At 49.9% G+C, this 15,072-nt stretch overlaps 1 protein-coding gene across 1 annotated transcript in view; it reads left to right on the top strand.

Annotated features, from left to right (window-relative positions):
* Positions 1-368: 368 nt before the first annotated feature.
* SLIT1 (slit guidance ligand 1) overlaps positions 369-15,072 on the top strand; it is a 144,557-nt gene continuing 129,853 nt past the window's right edge. Inside the window, exon 1 of the mRNA XM_054690310.1 lies at positions 369-585. Coding sequence (XP_054546285.1) covers positions 389-585 — 197 coding nt within the window. The 5' untranslated portion in view covers positions 369-388. The remainder of the gene's footprint in view (positions 586-15,072) is intronic.

Raw genomic sequence — 15,072 nt, forward strand, 5'->3', positions numbered from 1 at the left:
CGGGTGGGAGCGGGCGTGCGGGTGTGAGTGTGTGATTGTGCATGCGTGTGTGTGTGTGTGTGCGCGCAAGGTGCGTGCGCGCGCGGGGCCTGCCCATTTTCCTTCTCGCAGCAGTCAGTTGGGAGCTGGAGGGAGGGAGAGAGGGAGACGCAGCCAGCGAGAAACCCGAGAGGAGACGAGCGCCCTCCGCCCCAGGCGCCCCCGCTCAGTCCGCGCCCCGGGGCTGTCGCTCGGAGGAGCGAGGTGCCTCCCAGCCCGCCAGGGCGCAGCCACAGCCCGCGGTGTCTTCCGTGGCTCTGCCCCGGGACTGCACCTGGAGGCGGCCCCGGACGGGGATGGTAAACGGCTGTAGCCGTCTGGTGCACAAGCGGGACGCGGTGAGGGCACCATGGCGCTGATGCCCTGGAGGGGACCCTCGGCGAGACTCGTCCGGCCAGAGCTCTGGCTGCTGCTGTGGACAGCCGCGTGGCACCTGGGTGCCACTGCGTGCCCCGCCCTCTGCACCTGCACCGGCACCACGGTGGACTGCCACGGCACGGGGCTGCAGGCCATCCCCAAGAACATCCCACGGAACACCGAACGCCTGTGAGTATGGACCCTTGCCCTGGCCTCCAGGGATCCTCAAGGTTCCCCTCCCACCCAGAAGCAATCAGGGCTGGGGGTGGGGGCAGAGCCCTGGGGACCTGCTCCACAGCCAATGGACTGGTCAGTGTCGCTGGGCTTCTTCCCCAGTCAAGAGCCAGGAGCCGGCTGTTTCCCTTTCCCTGGATTCAGAGGGCCCCAGGCGGGGTTGTCAGCTTCAGCCTCACACCTGCACCCAGAGCTCAGCACCAGCAGGCCCTTCCCTTTGCGCCAGCACTTTATTCCTCAGGGGTGTCAGAAACCTTCCTGGCACCCAGGAGGGCAGCTCCCTCACTTGCATGGCACAGTGTCTCCTTTTGGGCACATTGGGGCTTGGGCTGTGTCCTGAGAGGCTGTGTGGGTTCGAGCTCCGAGGACTAGCAGGCTAGTGATGGGGGGCAAGGTGGGATGGAGTTGAAGTTCCTAATCTCCTTCCTCCCCATTGTTTGCCCCTGAGCCTTAAGAATTCTTCCCTTGCAGGTGTCAGACCTTGACCCCCACCTCCATCCAGCCATCCCTGACCTAGGCAGACAATAGGACCTGAGAGCTTTGGGTTGGGGGAGTGGGGTGTTGCCAGCGATGCGATGCGTAGGCGTGACCTGGACTGGGAACCCTGTGAATAATGGGAGGTCAGGAGCTTGGAGCGGGAGAGGACATTAAAGACATTGACTGTGACAAGTCATAAAAACCATCATGTTCTCTCTTCTGAATTCTTGAGGAAACTCAGCTTTTTCTAGAGCTTTGTAGGGGGTGTATATTAGTGTGTATGTGTGTCTAAGATCTCTATGTACTGTTTTCTGAGGTTCTCCGGCAGGGTATGTGTCTAGAAGTGTTCGTGGTGCCATCTCAGTAGTGACCGTCCCTGTACATTGGTTGTGCATGTAGATATGTGGTCACGCGTGGGGCCTTTGTGCTGCCTGCAGAGGTGACTGCTTTGGGAAGTGTTTGGACTGGACTTTGGCAAAGGCTGCCAGTTCCTTTGAAAACTGCCTACTCCTTCTCCCCACGCTCTGGGGGCAACCGTGGTGGCTCTCAGGAAAGGCAAACATATTTCTGTAACTTTGGAGCACATTTTCCAGGCTCCCAGCCGTTCAGAGGCAGAGGTCTGACACAGGAGAGAATGTCTCCTGGATCAAACTCTGTACCAAGGTCAGCAATTACTGAATACACATTTGCCCCTGACTTTTCTTGGCTGAGTCTGAAAAATTCCCATAGAGGATTCAGAGAATTTGCAATCTAGATGCAATCTAAATGGGAAGCAATATGTGCATGCGTGTGTGTGAGGGCATGTGTGTTGTGGGGCCGGGGATAGGTGCTGGCTGGCCTGGAGAGAGTTGGGCCAAACCAAATTCCTTAGGGCAGCCGGTGTTTTATCCTGTATGGACCTGAGCATCAGAAATCCAGCCAGAGGAGACCTGAGGTTGCAAGGTCACCCTTCATACCCGTTCCCTCTGGACCTACTCCCTGTTCCTTTGCCTTGTCCACTGGGGCATTTCTCCTGCAGCTGTTACCCTGGTAGCAGCTTACATTAGCCCCTCTCCTTTGCTTTTGGATCTTGAATCTTGAAGTCATCTCCTTATTCCTTGCTCTTGCATCACCTTTAATTTTTAGGACATTGTCTGTTTTGACTTTCATAAACTGTAGGTCTTTTGCCATTGACTGGGATGGAAGTGAAATTTAGTGCAGGGGCTCCAATCCTGACTCAGGTATTTGCTGTGTGGCCTTGGGCATGTTACTTAATTTCTCTGAGCCTTGGTTGTTTTCTATCAAGAAAATGGGGCTGCTGATACATAAAGTCTCTGGTGCTTGTGAGGACTGAAGATAATGTCCAAGAAGTGCCTGCTACACCAGGATGCCCACTGAGTGAGAACCGTGACAGGTATCCCTTGCTTTGCGAAAGTTTGCTTTAAACCTCTTTGTTTTTGGGTCTCCCTGGTGGCGCAGCAGTTGAGCGCTGGGTTGCAAAGCTGCCCGCAGTCTCTGCGGTGCCGGTTCGATCCCCGGCTGCTCCCCGGCCACCAGAGGAGGGTCCCACATGGCGCGCAGACCTCTCCTGCCGCCCGCTGCTCCCCTCAGCAGTGTACTTCGGTCCTTCTGCCTGCTCTGCTCCCCGCTCTGGCTCTGGTGAATTCTCTCACCCTCCCGCGCTTCTGACTGTACCCAGTGCTTATATAAATAAATAAATAAATCTTTTTTTTTAAAAAAAAACCTCTTTGCTTTTGTGAGAGACCCACATTAGTACTTTCTTTTGTGAACTACAAGATTTTGCAAGAGGATTTCCACTTTTATGACAAAAGACAAGAGTAGTGTTCGCATTCATTTTGCAACAGTTGTTATAGAGGCAGTGGCTCCCCAAGCAGTGAGAGTGGCACCACCAAGCTCCTTCCCCGGAACCACTTTATATAGGCTGTGTATTTATCATATCTTTCCTGCTTTTACAATATGTTAGTGTTATTTTGGGTTTTATGTGTTATTTGATGGGTTATTTTGGGGGTCTGGGAACACTCAAAGAATTTCCATATAAATTAATGGAAATTGCTTCTTTGCCTTACACATTTCCACTTAGGAAAGTCTTCCTAAGCGTGCTCTCCTTTCGGCTACTGGGGAAAGCCTGTATTGCAGCGGGCTCAGGAGAGGAGTCTCATCTATTTCACTCAGCAGATGTTTATGGAGACAGGAACTGCCCTGAATGCTGAGGCTCCAGGAGGGTGTCAGCCCATGTCTACCCTCAAGGGGGGTACAGTACAGAGGACTGGGGAGGGGGTATCCAACCATACGTCTTTGGGAGAGGCCTGGATCAGCAGCCTGATGGGGTTGTGGCAGGGGAAGCATTGGGGTGATAAGCCCTGGGGTAAAAGGTTTTCTCAGAGAATGGGTCACTTGGTCAGGACACTTTGGGGCCCGGTAGTGCTTGGTGGGATGGCAGCGACACAGACAGAGGGAGTAGCAGGATCAGAAGGCCTGTGCTTATGAAGTGCCTGGCTGGATGGGCCCCAGATCAGCCTGGCCCTGGGCTGAAACATGTGTACTGTGGGGTGTGAGGGACCTGGAGGTTGGGAAGAGTCAGGAAGGCCTTTCTTTCTCTGGATTTTAACTCTGGAACTTCAGGGATGAGTTTTGGTGGGGGTGACAGGGAGCTGTGATCTGTGCTGTGTGCCGAACTTCTCGGATGGAGAAGGATGCAGAAAGCAGAGGGAGCTGCTTTTTCCACAGCCCACATAAGAGCCATCTGAGGAGGAAAAGAACACTCTGAAAAAGAGGCCTTGGGGAGAGCCCAGGCGGACTCAAAATAACTGTGGCAAATGCGCTCTCTGATCAATATGGGTGTTGCGCAGCATCAGGCCTGAAACGGTGGTTTCTTCTGACGCTGTGAAATTTTTATAGACTGCAGCTGTGCATTTTCCTTTTGTCCTCTGGGCAGCTTCTACAGCAGCCTGTGAGGCTGGCGACTTTATGATTATATATTCTAAACTCCTGGTCTGTTCCCCCAGATGGGAAGAAATTGTCATTGGTTTGCTGTAGGGACTTCTGGGAAGAGGTTGTGCAGGTCCCAGAGCTGTTGAGGAAATTGGTTCAATCAGAGTGGTTGTGGGGCTGGTGGGCTGGGTGGGGAAGGGCTGCTGAGTGATTCACTACAGCAGAACAATTAAAATATGGAACGAGGACTGGGGGTGCAGTAGACGCCTCCAAAGAGCTTCATTTCTTTGAAGGACTCAGGCTCAGGGGGACCGAGCTATGGCCACTATTAATCGCATTTCCTTCACTCAAGGACCTTGATTTTCAGTTGGATTTTTTTTTTAATTAAAAAATCTTTTGGACTGGAGTGTCCAGGAGACAGTGATAAGAGAGTTCAGAATGTGTGGACACCCCCTCCCTCCTTATCCCCTTCTTTAAGCTTCACCCTTCCAGCCATCTGCCACAGATTCCCCTGCGGGTACAGGGTGCAGTGAAGGGAGAGGCCAGAGGCTGGAGAGTTGGAGAAGGGCCTGAGGAAGGCTTGCTGGCCAGCATGTTTGTTCCTGTTTCCCCTCTGCTGTCCGCCAGGCCGGAAGGAACAGCTCTCCTCCATGTTCTGTAGAATATATGATCGTGCCTCCCGGCCAGTTTGTCCACTGCCCAGGGTCCCCACCTGCTTTGTAGACCTGTTAGACTGATGCCTTCTGGCTTATCTGGAGCCCCATTCAACAGGGTTGGGTGGTGATGCCTTGTAAAGACAGTCTGGGGCAACCCAGGCTGATTGTCTGGGGCCTGTTTGGGATTCTAAATAATGGTTGGCTGGTGGCTGTGGTGGACCAGACTGAAGCCAGGTCTGACTCCTGCCTGGTTGCTCAGGCTGCTGAGCAGGGCACTGGGATCTGCAGCGGAGCCCTGCGCTGCGTAGAGAGAGCTGCCTCCTGGCGGGGCTTGAGTCTCCAGAGCAGGCTGACTGCTGGGCTCTGGATGACTGGTGGCAGGGCCCCTCTGTGAGCCCCAGTTTCTCCATCTGTGAAAAGAGATAACATAGTTTTGTAGGCTGATGGTGAGGGCTAAGTGAGCACATGGCTGGTGTTCTACTGTCCCTGGACCTCTGGGGATAGTGACGCCTATTTTGCAAGGGAATATTTTGCAAGGATTCACCCATGCTATGTGTGTGGAGTGCTTTGTGGCTCAAACAGTAGGTGACGTTATTATTATTTTTCATTATTTGAGAAACTCAAGCTCAAAGCTTTGATGGTTCAGATGGGGCAGGGGAGAGGCTGGGAGGCGAGCATTTGAGCACTGAGCCTGCTGCACAACCCTGTCCTGGAGCTCAGTGGCTCAGAGGGCTTCTTCCCCACACTTGGGCATTTTGCCCTGATTCTTGGGGTTTGGAGTTGGTTGCTTTGCAAGGACTGGTGGTGGGGCCCCAGTGCTGTCACCATGTGATGGCATGGCTCTGGAGCCAGACTGTCTGGGGTTTTAGCCCTACTCTGCCACTCAGCAGCTGGGGGGACCTTGGGCACGCCATAGGCTTTAATTCACTCATTCAACAGATAGCTATCTAATGAGAGTCTGCATCTCACCGGGTGAATGGTGTCGCACTGAAACCGAAACCGCCCAGCTCTCCCCAAGGTTTAGTCCAGTGGGTGGTGTGTGTGTGGGGGTGGGGGGTGGGGGGTGGGGGTGGGTGGGTAGAGATGAATGACATAATATGAGAATAAACCTGTAATTGCAAGCTGGGGTAAGTGCTCCAGAGAAAAGTGTGACTTCTCAGAACCCCCATTTCCTTGCCCACAAAGTGGGGCTGATGACAGGACCTGCTTAGAAGGTGGCCGTGAGGATTAAATGCGGTGATGCTGGGAGAAGCACTTTGCACCGGGCCTGGCACACAGCAAGTGCCCAATAAATGGTAGTGTTATTATTGTTATTAAGGTGACAGAAAATTGCAGAGACGTGAAAGGAACTTGGGCGCCACTCAATGCTGGGCCTCACGCTGCCCGTCTCCTCTTCCCTCTCCAGACAGCCTCGGTCTCTGGATCCCCTGGAACCTTGGAGTACAGGGATACGGGGCTGCCCTTCCTCTGCCCCTCTGAGAGGCAGGGGGCTGGCCGTGGTGGCCCAGGCTGCCGAGGCTGCCCGCGGCCGGCTGAGCTCCTTGGGGGCCTGTGCGCGGTGGGGCTGGGCAGCGCCTGCATTATTGGGAGCAGACGGGCGCTTGGCGGAGTTGCCGCCTCCAGTTCTGTGCCGGCATTAGCAGCTCGGCAGGGCTCTTGCTTAATGGGATTTTCTTCCCAAATGCTGTAATTATCGCCATACAAATACTTATTACCCAGAGCAGATGACGGCCGGGCCTTGGGCAGTAGCCAGGGAGCTGGGCTGTGTTGGGGTGGAGAATTGGCTCCTCTTTTTGACGAGCCCCAGACCCCCTCCACTCGTTTCTGGAGCCCAGCCTGTGGGGGACAAACAGCTGTTGGGCACCTGCCACGAGCACAGTGACTGAGGCTCAGGGTGTGGACCTGCTATTTGGGGCGCTCGTGGCTGGTGGGAAAGAAAGGTCTGTCTGTGAAGAACAAACGTGCAGGGATGACTGTAGGGCCTGCAGCTGTGGCTGCCACACGGTGCTGGCTGGAAGGGTCCTGTGTGATTCCTGGCTCTCTGCAGGAGGCTCTCAAGCAGTGCACTCGTGACTTGACTTCCTTAGCTGCAAAATGGGGCCAACAACAGTACTTCTCTGTAGGACTGTGAATGCAAATGAAACACTCCATGTAAAGTGGCCAGAGTGATGTGCGTGGAAAGTTATCCTTGCTCATGTCAGAGGTGACAGAGGAGGGTGAGAACACAGCAGGTGTCAGGTCTCTGCACTGACTGGGCTCCTGGAATTTGAAATGGGCCTGAAGGTTGGGCAGGTAAGTAGAGAGGTGAATCGAGGATAGGGAATTCCTGGGCATTCAGAAAGCATGTGCTATTTTGGGGGGAAAGAAGGTGAGGACAGGCCCTGCTGCTGGAGTGAGCATTTGCATTGGTGAGTTCTGTGAGGGGAGATTAAATAAATAGGTGGGTACTGGGCCATGGGCAGGGCTGTGGGGAGTCATCAAGAGGTAGGGGGTGTGTGTGTAAAGTTTTTTTTTTTATTAAAACCTTTTCTTTAGTGCTCAGTGATTTTTAATAAATCTACAGAATTGTGTAAACACCACAATTCAATTTTTGAATATTTTTCACCCCAAAAGATTCCTTGTGCTCACTGTAACTTTTAATTTAGCAATAATTTCAAACATGTGGAACTTTGTAACAGAAGTAGCAGAAACTCCTGTAGATGGCTATTCAGATTCAATGCTTTCTATTTTTGCCCTTTTGCTTTACTATATATTATACACACACACACACACACACACAGAGAATTTTTTTCCTGAACCATTTAATATGAGGTTGGAGACTTTGTAGTTTTTTTGACTGAATACTTCTGAATGTATTTTCTAGGCAAAACAAGGCTACAAAATCAGAAAATGTTTGTTTGTTTTTTTTGTTTTTTTTATACGTGCACTGGGTACAGTCAGAAGCACGGGAGGGTGAGAGAATTCACCAGAGCCAGAGCGGGGAGCAGAGCAGGCAGAAGGACCGAAGTACACTGCTGAGGGGAGCAGCGGGCGGCAGGAGAGGTCTGCGCGCCATGTGGGACCCTCCTCCGGTGGCCGGGGAGCAGCCGGGGATCGAACCAGTGCCGCAGAGGCTGCGGGCAGCTTCGCAACCCAGTGCTCAACCGCTGCGCCACTGGGGAGGCCCCAAAATCAGAAAATGTAACATTGGCTCAACACTATTATCTACTCTAATTCATATTTGAATTTCATTAATTGTCCCCAAAATCTCTTCTAAGATTCTTCTCTTTCCAGGTCCACAACACAGTCAAGGATCACATGTGGCCTTTACAAGTCCTGGCTCTTTATATTTAATTTGGACTAATTCCTAGACCTTTCTTTATTTCCCTTGTCCTTGGCATTTTGAAGAATACAGGCCAGTTATTTTGTAGCAAGTCCCTCAATTTGGCATCCTTTCTCATGTCCATTTGTCCCAGTGTTGGTGATTTTAGTAATTTTGGGGGAGATACTTTGAGGCTAGGTGAATATTCTGTTGCTCGTCAAACTTTCATCCATTAGTGTGGAGACCCGCTGATGAGAAATTTCTACTCCATCATTTCTTCTCCATCATTTCTTCTATTTATTAGTTAGCATTCTGTTGTAAGACAGAACTTACCTTCTCCCCCTGCTTGTCTGTCTGTCTGTAATGGTGTGCATTTACAGATCACTATTTTATACTTTGGGTTATAATTTGATATTCAAAGTGTCCCACATTTGGCCAGTAGGAGCCCCACAAGATGCTCCTGGGTCCTTTTGACAAGACCCTTTCAGCATTTGTTCCCAGGGGTTTTGAGTGGAGAGTGATGAGTGCAAGATGGGGTAGTCTGGATTTGGGGTGGGGTAAAAGGGAGATATGAACTGGCAGTGGGGGGTGCTGCTGGTTATGGTGACTGTGGTGTTTACTCTCTAGGACATCTATATTTTAATATTTTCAAAAATAAAAATCTGAAAATAGTATTAGCTTAAAGCAAGACTTGCCATATTCCCCTTACCCAGTTTCTCTTGTTAACATCTTTTATAACCATAACTTGATTGTCAAAACTATGAAATCAACATTGTCCAAGACTTAACTAAACTATGGACTTTACTAGATTTCACCCGTTTTCCCAATAATGTTGTTTTTCCATTTTAGAATCTTATCCAGAATTCTAATTCACATTTAGATGTGTATCACCTTAGTCTCCTTCAATCTCTGACAATTCCTTCATCTTGTCTTGCTTTCCATGACCTTGGCATTCTTGAAAAGTACTGGTTATTTACTTGTAGTTTTTTTTTTTTTTAATTATTAGATTGAGGTTTTGCATCTTGGATAAGAGTGTCAGGGAGGTGATGTGCCCCTTGGGATCTTCTTATCAGGAGATAGATGCTATAGATAAGTCTGATGACTGGTGCTGTTAGCCTTCATGGTTGAGATGGTGTCTGCCAGGTTTCTCCACTGTAACGTTACTATCCATTAGAATTAATAAACATTTGGGGGGAGATTCTTTGAGACGATGTGATATCCTTTTTGTCCTCAAATTCTCATCTACTAATTTTAACATCTATTAATGGATCTTGCCTGCAACCATCATTATCCACTTTTGATTTTCTATTTCCCTTATTCCTTCTACATTTATTAATTGAAATCTTTCTGTAGGGAAGAAAATTTTATTGCTTTTTAAGAAGGTGATTGATGGGTACCTGGGGTGTTGATTCCTGAGGGCAGGGGTTGTGTCTCATGTATTTTTTGTGTTCCAATTGCCTGGTACAAAGTAGAAGCTCTAAAAATGTGTGTTTTGATGAAATATTAAAAAAAGCTTTTGATAAGTCATTTCTTGGTTGTGATTTTTTGCTTTAAAAATATCATCATTCTGGAAGACTGAATAATAGTTCCCAAAGATGTCCACACTTGAATCCCTGGAAACTGTAAATCTGTTACTTTAGAGGAAAAAAGGGACATTGTAAATAGGATTAAGTTAATGTTCTTGAGATGACAGATGATCCTGGGTGGGCCCAGTGACCAGGAGGACCAGAGTAAGTAGGAGGAGATGTGACAACGGAAGCAAGAATGGTAGTGCTGGGAAGAAGAGGCCACAAGCCAAAGAAGGCAGGAGGCCTCTGGAAGCTGAAAAAGACAAGGAAATGGATTCTGTCCCAGAGCCTCTAGAAAGGAACGCAGCTTTGCCAACACCTGGACTTTATACCTAGTGTGGCTGATTTTGAACTTCTGATGTCGTCTTGTAAGATCGTAAATATGTGTTGTTTTAAGTCACTAAGTATGTGGCAGTTTGTGAAACTATCACAGTCCTTGTGAAGGTGTTTTTGGAGTTGGGTTCAGAGAGCGGGGTCCTTGGGTTCACTCTGGGAAAGGTTTTACCAGAGCTCCCCTTTCAGCGGCATGCGGCGGGTTTCCCAGGCGAGTTTCTCCACGAGACAGAGACGTCAGTTTTAGCCAAAAGAGCACGTTTATTAAGGAAAGGGAGAGAAGAATAAAGGACACTTGCACAGACATCAGCGGGCAGGAAGAGCTGCCCAAATGGGACAGGTTTGCTAAAAGAGAGGCCTGCGTGGTGGCAGGTGGGCAGCCTTGAGGAGAGCTGCCTCCGCTGTGGGAGGTCAGCAGCGTGGCACAGGTCACGGCTGGGTGGGCAGGCTGCTGCCCTGTGGAGGGAGAAAACTGGTGAAGAGAAGCACCTGCATCGTCACAGGTTGGCAGGACTGCTGCTCCGTGCCAGTGCAGAGACTGCACTAATAGAGTCTTCTTCTCTTTGGGAGGCGGCTCACTCCTTTGTGGAGTGGGCCATTTGCTGCTAATTTTGGATAACTATATAGAATTTGAAAGGCACCGGAGGATCTACAATGGCCCTCAATCTCCATGTCTTTACTGTCTGCGCCCTGTGACACTAACAGCATCTGGCACCTTGCTTGGGCTTGGGCCTTGGCGCCTAAGGATTTTTAGTTCCTGTAGCTGGTTTAATGACTCTGAATCACTTCTACCCCCACCTCCAGCTCCTGGCATTGTGTGAGCCAGGTTTCTGGTCTTGTGACATCTCCTTTCCAACTTTTCTATCCTTATCCTCCATCACTATCAGAGTCAGGAGGCTGCTCCGGAGGTTGACACAGGAGAGGAATCAGCCCGGACCAAGGCGGAGGGTGCAAAGAGCACGTGGGAAGGTTGTGGGTACTCAAAGGCTGGAGCCTGGGAGAATGATCTTGTGAGTGGAGTAAAGCTGGGGAGGGTGACTGATCCAGGATAAAGAGCCCTGAAGTTGGCTTTTGCTGTTCTGTTTGAATTGGCAGTACAAAGCTGCATGAAAAATATGACCCTGGAGGTAGGGATAGGGGTAGTTACTCTGTAGCATGTTCAGGCTAGAGACAGTAGGGAGGGCCTGGAAGGCAGGAAAGCAGAAACATCAATGGAGTTGGATTGTCCTGGGGAGCCGGTATGCAATGAAGATTCCCTCGTCCTTCCCAGAAGTGCTGATTCAGCATCTTTGACAAAGGCCATTTGGGTGATTTGGATTGCTGGAGGTACCCAGAACACAATTTGGGAATCACTGTGTGGTGCCAGGTTTCCTGTGCAGAAAGTACATCCTTCCAAGACCCCCCGGGAAGCCTGTAGCTTCTACCCGCAGTAAGAAGGCAGGAGGTCGGCCTCCCCAGTGGTGTAGGCGGTTGAGCGCCACACTGTGAAGCCGTCCGCAGCCTCTGCAGTGCAGGTTCGATCCCAGCGGGTCGGAGAGAATCCCACATGGCGGGCAGACCTCTCCTGTCTTGCCCACCGCTCCCCTCAGCAGTGTATTTCGGTCAGTCTGCCTGTTCTGCTCCCAGCTCTGTCTGGTGAATCCTTTCACCCCCCCACACATCTGGCCTGTACCATGTTTCTTGTATAAATAAATAAATCTTTAAAAAAAAAAAAAGAGGGCAGGAGGAAGGGAGGCCATGGGTAGGAGGTGGTGGGAGACAAGAGTTGCTCTGGCACTGGGCTAGGGTTTGTGGATCCAACCTGGCCTGGGTAGCAATTCCCAAAGCTGCAGAAGGAGTTTTGGGATGGACAGGAGGGCTGAGTGTGCAGAGAGCCGCCAGTCTGTCTGAGGATGAGGTCCAAGGAAAGCTTCTGGAGCTGTGATGGGGGGTCACTGGCAAAGCTGGACAGACTGGTTTCCTGTGAGAAGTAGAAGGCGGGAGGCAGATGGTCTAGAGAGAGTAGGTGGGGAGGAAGTTTCGGGAGGCGAGAACAAGCCTGGGAGCTCCACTAGGGATCCCGCTCAGGGCAAGTGGTTTGCAGGGGAGCCCCAGGAGGGCGTGGGAGCCCATGGTGAAATAGAGGAAACTGCGCCTTCCGGGACGCTGGGAAGATCGGAGAGGAGCTGAGGTGGAGAGTGGCAAAGAGGGGATCCTGATGGTGTGGGGGTCACCATTTAGAGTCCCTCCCTTGCACCAGACTCTGAGCAAGATGCTTTACCCACCTCTGCTCTTAACTGTCCTGGGAGGAAAGTATTACTGCTGCTTTGCAGAGAAGATTCAGAGAGGTGGAGCCATCTGCCCCAGGCTAAACAGCTGAACAGTGGGTGGTGTGCTGAGAGTCCCTGAGTTTGAGGCTCTGAGATGTGTTTGAGTTTGCTTTTGAGTTTGACTATGCTCCACACAAGGCCTAGCTTCTATTATTCATTCATTTGTCAGAGGTTCATTCAGCACTTAACAAAACCCCTTCAGGGCTTGACATGGGAACCAGAAAGGCAAACTGGTTACAATGGATCCCTCCCTGCTCTTGTTTACCAGATGGACCCAAGTTGCAGCTGGTGTGGGGAGGGGTGTCCGCCTGGTGGGTGGGGGTGGTGAGCAGAGTTGAGGGTGTAAGGAGATGGTATTGCAGGCAGAGGTCAGGGCCCTGGGTGGGCAGTGAGTGGAAAGCAGGCTGGCAGCAATGGACATGGAAGCCTGGTGGCTGTGTGGGGTCCCTTCTACAGGATCATGGTTTTGGAGTGGAACCCAGACCTGGGAGGGGAATTGGCAAGAGTGAGGCTGGGCCTCCGTGGTGAAGGGTCTGGGGTGCAGTTTGGGCCTCAAAACAGAACACAGCGTGAGTTGGGGCTTAGAGCTGGACTCTGGCTTCCACACATCTAGCAGAATATCTCCTATTTAAAAAAACTACAGCTAAATGTTGGTGATATCGGAGCCCTTTGTACTGTGTCTGGGAATGTAAAATGGTATAGTCACTGTGGAAAATAATAGGATATGTCTCTAAAAATTAAACAAGAATTACCATTTGATCCAACATTTCTTCTTTTGGGTATATATACAAAAGAACCGAGAGCAACATCTCAAAGATATTTGTACATCCATGTTCATAGCAACATGCACAGTAACTAAAAGGTAGAAGCAACCCAGGTTCCAGAATGAATGAATGAAGAAACAAAGCCATGTGAATACATGGAATATTATTCAGACTTAAAAAGTAAGGACATTCGGACACATACCACAACATGGATGAATAATCTTTAGGACATTACTCTAAGTAAAATTAGTTAATTACAACAGGACAAACACTATATGATTGCGCTTATAAGAGGTACCCTGAATTGTCAAAATCATAGAGGCATAAGTTAGCATGTAGTTGCTGGGGTGAAGATGGGCGAGGGTGGGAGGCATTGTTTAGTAGGTACAGTGTTTCAGTTTTGCTGATGAGAAAATATATTATTGAACAAATGAATATAATAAAGATTCCAGCAGAACTTCCAGCCCAGGCGCAATGAACATTCCAATGCAAGCACAATTAACAAGTTTGCTTACTTACAGCTCCTTGCCTTTCAAGATTCATGGCCAGGGCCTCAGCGCTCTATATACAAGGTCGGGCAGCCAACCAGTTGGTCTGTCTCTCCAAGGCTGCCCCCGAATGCCTGCATCTTTCCCCACTTGCCTTGCCCGCCTTGGCTGGGGACTTTGCGGCATATGGTTGTGCCTGCTGAAAAATGATGCTATCAGTGTAACAGATATGGAGATAGTTGTGTATAAAAGGAACCCTTGGTCTTTAAACCGGTGCTCAGACCTTACAGAGCTACCCATGAGGTCTGGGACCTCATGCATGAGTAATAAAGCTTCTCCTGACCTCACCCTTCTGAAGTACCGCTTGTTCTTCCTCTGCCTGGGAAAAAGGCTAGAATTTATTTCTATAACATTGCAAGATTGAAGAGTTCTGGAGATCGGTTGTACACCAGTGTGAATATACTTAACACTACTGAACTCTACATGTAAAAATGGTTAAAGCAATACATTTTATGTTATGTGTTTTTACCACAATTGAAACTTAAAAAAAAAGAGCTGGATCCTGGAGTCAAGACATACCAGGGTTCAAACCCTTCCTCCTCAGCCATACCAGTTGGCTGATTTAGGACAAGTTTTTAAAATTCTTTATGTCTCAGTTTCCTCATCCGGAAAGGATGATAAGACATCTTTGAGACAGGTAAGAGAGGCTTAAATGAGCTGGCTTGGTTGTCATTTGCGCAGGTTTTCCCCACCATCTAAAATTAGAGCACTCCTGTGAAAGTTTTCATAGGCAAAAATGGCATAAATTGAAATGCAATTACCATTAACTTATACGGAAAATTTTTTGAACATTCCCGGACCCCAAAATAACCAACCAAATCATACTAAAATAGCATGACATGCAGTAAAAGCAGGAGTAATGTGATAAACGCACAGCCTTGTGCGGGAGTTGCTGGGGAGGGGGCTGACAGGGCCACTCTTGCTGCTCTGGGCGCCTCCGGCTTTGGGTCGGCTGCTGCAGCGTGGATGCTGAGTGCTGTGGTCATGCTTCCCCTTTTGTCATAAAAGCGACTCCTCTTTGGATTTCTTCTGGTTAGTGAAAACAGGTACTACTGCAGGTCTTTCATGCAACCACAGTGGTCTAACACGAACTTCTGAAAAGCAGGAGATACCTGTACAGATGTTGCTAGGAGACAGCCGAGGAGGCGGGATGGGTCTCCTGGAACACCAGTGGAGAGAGGGGTCGAATCTGTTTTGGCTCCGGCCCCCGACTACTGTGTCTAGGGTTTCTTGACTCATTACATTTGGGGGCGGCCAGGAGTGAGGGTGTTCCAGTACTGGTTGGTGCCGGACCTGTGAGTTCTGCTAGGGAGTTGGAGGAGTCTCTGATCATGACCTGCCAAGGCCTGAGCCCAGTGGAGAAGGCTTGGTGGCTATCAGGAGCATGTGTCAGGCTCAGTGGGCAGGGTTGCTCATTGAGCTTATGTTCAGTGAACACCTACTGTGTGCCAGACACCCTCACAGTGAGTAAAGCAGATGTGGCCTCTGCCCCTCACAGTCTAGCAGAGGAGACTGGCCTTCAGCAAAGGACCTTGTGTTGAACATGCTCCAATTC

The sequence above is a fragment of the Talpa occidentalis genome, unplaced genomic scaffold (assembly GCF_014898055.3).
Source record: "Talpa occidentalis isolate TD23 unplaced genomic scaffold, MPIMG_talOcc4v2.1 talOcc4.8, whole genome shotgun sequence".
Lineage (NCBI taxonomy): Eukaryota > Metazoa > Chordata > Mammalia > Eulipotyphla > Talpidae > Talpa > Talpa occidentalis.